Source organism: Benincasa hispida, chromosome 12 (assembly GCF_027475165.1).
Source record: "Benincasa hispida cultivar pf3 chromosome 12, pf3_genome.v1.1, whole genome shotgun sequence".
Taxonomy (NCBI): Eukaryota; Viridiplantae; Streptophyta; class Magnoliopsida; order Cucurbitales; family Cucurbitaceae; genus Benincasa; species Benincasa hispida.
In genome coordinates, this window is record NC_143489.1 from 51,239,318 (window position 1) to 51,245,550 (window position 6,233).

Genomic DNA, 6,233 nt, shown 5'->3' on the forward strand with positions numbered 1-6,233 from the left:
CAATTTCAATATAAATATTAAATTTAGTTAATTTTAAATAATAAAAATAATAAAATAAAAAGTGGGGATTTTTCCCCATGGGACCCGAATCCTCGAACAGGGATTCCATGATCCTGACCCCGACTCTCCAAAACGGGGAATGGGGCGGGGATGAGAATTAAAAATTTCCATGGAGACGGGGATGGAGAGTGCATCCCCACCCCGCCACGACCCCATTGCCATCCCTACTTTCATATCGATTATTTAAGAAGGAAATGTGAGAAAGATCTTTCTTTTCTCATGCCTTTGAAGCTAGTGTCAAAACAAAAGCATACAAAGAAATACCAGATTTCACTTCTTATGAGCCAAAGATAACCTGTGTCATGCGCTTCTTTTATTCTTTCGATCAGACAACTTGGGAAGAAAATAAATGAAGTCAGCTGGAGAGAAAGAATAGAAGAAATCATTTAAAATAGCGTTGAAAGATGTGAAAGAAAGTCAAAACTTGGACCCTCGGTGACTCAACCTACCTTGCTTGACATAGGAAATTTCCCTTCTTAGATCAACTCCTAGTCATATTGACTTGGTAACAAATTCTAGGCATCCCATCTAGAAGGTTTCGATTTTGTACTACTATTAAGAGCGCATTCTCCTCTCGAATAGTGGACCATTTTGGCATCGATCCAATTTTCCTTAATCGACCTTTTCAATACTGTTTATGGAAAGACATGAATGGTTAAAAAAAAAAAATCAATTCCCTTGCCCCAGATTAGACAATCAAAGATGATGGTATTCGGAACATCTTGACGGGAGAACAACTTGAAGAACAGTCTTCAACAATTAGTATTTTTTTATTGTTATTAAATTACAACATGCTTATTTGTTTTATGTTCTTGTTTTCTTCAAGGATATCGAAGCACAAGCATTCATAGCTTCTGCACGGATTCAATCCCTTCACTCTAAACTTTAAAAAACGTTCGTTTTAGCCCTTAAACTTTTAAAAAATGTTTATTGTGGTACTTGATGTTAAGATTTTACTAACTCTTTAGGGATTAAATCTATTTAAGGATGAAATTACATCTAGCATGAATTGAGTAAGATGAAGTTGAAGTAAAATATCAACTACCAACACGCCAAAATAGTAAATGGCCAAAATCTTGAATACAAAATGATCTATAAAAAAAAAATTACTTTACCACCTAATTCATAATTGAAACTAGATTTTTTTAGCGTCCACTAACTTATTTGACAAAATAATTATTAAAAAATTCAAAGTAATCTTATCGTTAAAAATTAATAAAATGAAAATTTAGGAAAAAAAATAGAACCTGGATTCAAAGTGTAGGACCAAAATAGAATTTTTTACCCTTACTTGATCAAACAAGGCTATGTCTCTCCCGCTCTCCGAACCCGATCGCCATCGCCACCGTCACCGCCACCGTCACCGCCACCGCCACCATTCTTCAATCCTTCATCCGCTCGTTCAGTGCTTCTTCCGCACGCTCTAAACTCCAGACTGATCCAGGTTAACATATATTCATATTCTATAGTTCTTTTTACTCCTAATCGCCGCCGAGAATCTAGTGAAAGGGCAGAAATTAGTTAGTGGGTTTGTGTATTGATGGCTGAATTATGGTCGAAAACCCCCAAAATCTGAAGAATTCTTCATAGCTCTGACGTTTCACTATTGCGCAATTCTATCCATGAAATGTACATGATAGTTTCAGTTTGATTTGAGACGTGAGCACAAACGGTTTGAAGAAATGCCGCAGAGAAATTGACCTGTAATTGAGAACTCTCCTCTGTGAGGGTGCCACACAGTCTTTTTAGTTTCATTCTGATGTCTTCAATTTTCTTTTCAGTTTGAGAAATGGCGAAAGGTTTTGTATGGGCAACAACAGAGGATTTAGCGAGGAACCATGGGCGTGTTATATCTCTTTATCGCCAGATATTGCGGAGCCTCAACTCCCCAAATTTGCCTCTCAGCTTTGCAGCTAGATTAGCAAAGAAGGTGGAGGTTCGTGGCATTTTCTTGCTTGCTTCTGAAGAGCGATCTCTTCACAATATTGAAGAACTCATTGACACTGCTAAGTACTCCCTCTCTCTTTTAAGGAAGGGAGAAATTCCCAAATATGTTCAATGAGTTTCCTTTTCTTCTCTATCTTCATGAATGACTTATACTGGTGCTTTCCCTTGGTCTAAATTTCTTATAGTTAACTTTTGGGTCTGCTATAAAGTTTTATATTTGAATGCTTGATACTAATCTATGTAAACTTTAATGTTTAGATTCTATTTTGATCCTTGGAGTTCTCTTTCTTTCTTTCTATACATATGTTGGCCCTTCCATATGTTCTGTACTGTTTTGAGTATTTGGTTTCAAGCTTTCATAAATACTTGTTCAGATTGTAGTAGATAAAGTATTCTATTTTCATCTTGGGCTAGCTATTTTGAGTTTGATATCAAATTCAATATGCCTTATTTAGAATATCAAACAAATTTTGTATGGAGTTTAGAGATCAAAGCAATATATTTTGACGTATAATAATGGAATCAAAATGAAACAAAGTAAAAAAATTTAAAATTGATACAAACCAATTTTTTTTAATTTAAAAGCCACTGATTAAACCACTCTCATGGGGATTTTCTTATCGTTTATTTGAAACTCCGTGGTCTGAAATTTATATGGTGGAGATATTGCATTTTAATAATGCCAGTAGAAGGATCTTTCCATATTCATGGTGGATAGGGGCATGGGAACAACAGAAACTTACAGAAGAGGAGCTTGGATGCTAACATTAATGGCAAAAGTAACAGCAAACTCAGTGGTTTTCCACTCAAAACAGGCAATATCTGATATCTCTACTGTAAATAAACATATATGGCTACCTATCTTTGCCTTCTGTTGTCTTTGTGGTATGCCTCTGCCTCTTACACTGCATTGGGACACATATCAAAGCAATTATAAGAAGAAGATCAAGGAACTTAGGGAAAATAGACAACAGGCTTTAACTCTTGCTTCCTGTCTGTCTTATTTTTGAATAATTATGTGTTCATTCTTCAACAACTTATTAACAAATAAATGAAGTAACAATAATATTGTTTCCTGATTCCTTTTATTTCTTTATTAGAGTTGTTTCTCCATCTTGTTTATATAATACATAATTCCTATATTATTGGTTCAATATAAACGGTTCTTCTTTATGTATGTCAAGTTTCTTTTTCTTTTTTTGGGTCTTGAAAGAAACATGGTTGTGAGATTATTGTTCAGTTAGGGTTCTAGTTATGATAGTGGAATGTTAACTTGAATATTACTCAAGTAGTTTAGATTTATACTCTCGACTAAGAGGTCAGAAGATCGTTGAACTCAAAAGTCAAGTAGTTCAGATTTATACTCTCGACTAAGAGGTCAAAAGATCGTTGAACTCAAAAGATTTTCGTAGTGGAGTGAATATAATTGTTGTTATTTGGAGAAATGGCATGTAACCTAGCAATGTTGGAAAATGAGGCATATTAAGAAGGGTGTATTTGCTTTGTAGACCATATAATTTTGGGCCCATTCAGTCTGATTGGGACATATGAATTTTAGACTTGGTCGAGAATCTCTCTGTGAAGGCTGAACTATAAAAGCATTATGAGATTTGTACTTACTCTGCCATGAGATATTATCGGAGGGTCTTTGTCTTAGAATCGCTTTGATCAAGACATCCAAAATCTTGAGGCTCATATGATTCCTTAGCCTCGATGTTGTAAGTACTTAATAAGTACATGTATAATTACTTTTTGAAGAAAATTAGATAAAAAAAAGTTTCTCTAAAGTGCCTTTTTAATGCATTCATTCCAATTTCTTTTATAAAAAAAAAATGTTTTAGTTATATATATCTACAGAATTCACAAGGGGTTGGAAGTTTACTATTCCCCTCTAAAGATTGAATCTCGATGTCAAAATGAACGTAATTCAACTGACAACAAATATGTATTATAGGTTGTGAGATCAAAAGTTTGATCTCTCATCCTACATATTGTCAACAAAAATAAATGAAAAACTATTAAAAGAATTCTATTTGATTAAGTTTCACTTTCATCACTTTGAAAATTAAAATTAAAATTTCACTTAATAAGTATTTTTAATTAATTAATAGAAATTGACGTTAATGATTGTAAGCGAGTATTTAATAAAAATTCGAGGTTAAAATAAAAATCTTAAAATCTAATGACTAAATTAAAACAAAATTTAAATCTCAATAGTAAAATTATAATATATTGAAATTTAGAGATCAAATTAAAACAAAATCCAAAATTTAAGACTAAATGTATAATATTGTAAGATGTAGGAACCAAATACAAACTTGAGCATCAAAAAGATATTATTCCCAAACTTGTAATAGTTGTCTAAATTTAAAATTTAATGTAAGTTTGGGGGCAAAAGTTGGAGTTTTTAAAAAATTGAAATGAATTTATTATTGGGAAAGAGAGAAAAGGGTGGAAAAAGGGTAACAAAAACAGTTGCATTTTGGAAATGGGTTAGTTTGGATTGGCTGATTGCATGGGTAACTCATTGTGGGTCCCACTTATGGATTTTTTTTTTCTTTTTAACTATTTGTTATCATCTACAAATAACTGCACTGCCCCCCACCTTCGTTCGTACTTATTTTTTGATATTTCCATTTTTACCCCTTACAACTTCACATAATAGCCAATTCATCCCTCATCTTTTGTCTAAAGGTTCAATGCGTGTAGATTTGAAGTCATATTTGGATATCTGATCTTTTAGTTAATTGACTCGTGAAGTCTCTTGCGATTAGTTTTGATTTCCTTTCTGTTTTTCGACTCTTGATGAGTCTCATATCTTTTGGAATTCTTATTTTCTCATTTGATTATGGGATGTGTTGAACGCTATATTGGCGGTTGAGTTCTAGTGACTTTTTTATTCCTTTAATATATATACGTTTATTTAAAAAAAAAATTATCACGTGTAACTAGTTCGATTGTGTTAAAATTTACTCCTCCTTTCATTCTTACCACATGCTAAAAAAATAATTTGAGAACAAATTTAATGAGCACATGTTAGAGAGAGAGTTATTTAACACGTTGGCTTTTGAAAAATATTTAACTCATTGAATTGATATATAGCATGTTTTGGAGTGATTTTGATATTGTTAAAATAACTTTTGTCATGGATAAAATAATTCTGAAATACACCTTCAATTACTCAAAATCGATTCTTTTAAATATTTTTTTTCATACGATTAAAATTGATTTTGAATGATTACAAATATTTTCTAAATGATTTTGAAAATGTTAAAAATAATTTTAACGATTTTAGAATCACTCTCAAACATGTCAATAATGTTGAATGGTCGAATTTAACATGTTGGCTTTTGAAAAATATTTAACTCATTGAATTGATATGTAACATGTTTGGAGTGTTTAATTAATAGATTGGCTCGATTCAAAATTTTCAATTTTATGGTCTTGATAAGTCTATAGTTTCACATGTCAATGTCAATTTCATTTTCAACAAAGGATTAAGCCTTTTTTTTATGTATTACTTTTTCTAATTTCCAACTTTTCTCAATCTTTAGCTTTATTTTCAACCCAAAACATTCATTTTTAAAGAAATTGAATTTGAAAAAACCCCAAAAGACAAACATATATTTATTCTTAACCTCATTCAAATTTTTCCATTAAATTTTCACATCATTTCATTTCAAAATTGAATTGATGTGAATTTTTTTTCTTATCCAAAACTTTCATAAAATTCACATTATTTCATCTCAAAATAGTCTTAAACATTATATTATTTTATAATTATTTTCTAATTCTTTTTAAAACATCAACCTATGCACAGATCATTTATAACAGACATTTAAATGTTCTGTACTTTATATTTTATAGAAATTGTAATTAAAATGGTAAATTATAATCTAATTAAACCATGATGAAAGTTTCATTAACTAATTATATCAACTTCCATAAATTTCCATAGTTTTTTCTAAAATTTTCATCTATATCAATATTTGCGTAAAATCAGATTTCGATATTTCTTTCAACATTTGAGTTTTATAATTTTTCCAAAATTTAATACCACGGAAGGTGTAATTTTGTTAAAAAAAAAAAAAGAAGTAATGGCATAAAGGTAATTAAGGTGAAAAAAGGGAGGGGAAAATAGAAAGAAAAGAGGGAAGAGAGTTAGAGTTAGAGTAAGAGGACAGATCACGCAGCTATGTATCAGAAAAGAATACGGAGATTATGAG

At 31.2% G+C, this 6,233-nt stretch overlaps 1 protein-coding gene across 1 annotated transcript; it reads left to right on the plus strand.

Annotated features, from left to right (window-relative positions):
• The first annotated feature begins 1,373 nt into the window (after positions 1 to 1,373).
• On the plus strand, positions 1,374 to 2,303 carry LOC120068137 (uncharacterized). Its single transcript, XM_090307735.1, has 2 exons — positions 1,374 to 1,504; positions 1,842 to 2,303. The coding sequence occupies exon 2, from the start codon at positions 1,850 to 1,852 to the stop codon at positions 2,120 to 2,122; it is 273 nt and encodes a 90-aa protein (XP_090163861.1). The 5' UTR covers positions 1,374 to 1,504; positions 1,842 to 1,849; the 3' UTR covers positions 2,123 to 2,303.
• The last annotated feature ends 3,930 nt before the right edge of the window (positions 2,304 to 6,233 follow it).

Coding starts and splice junctions, on each gene's coding strand:
- LOC120068137 (XM_090307735.1), top strand. CDS start 1,850: ATGGCGAAAGGTTTTGTATGGGCAACAACAGAGGATTTAGCGAGGAAC.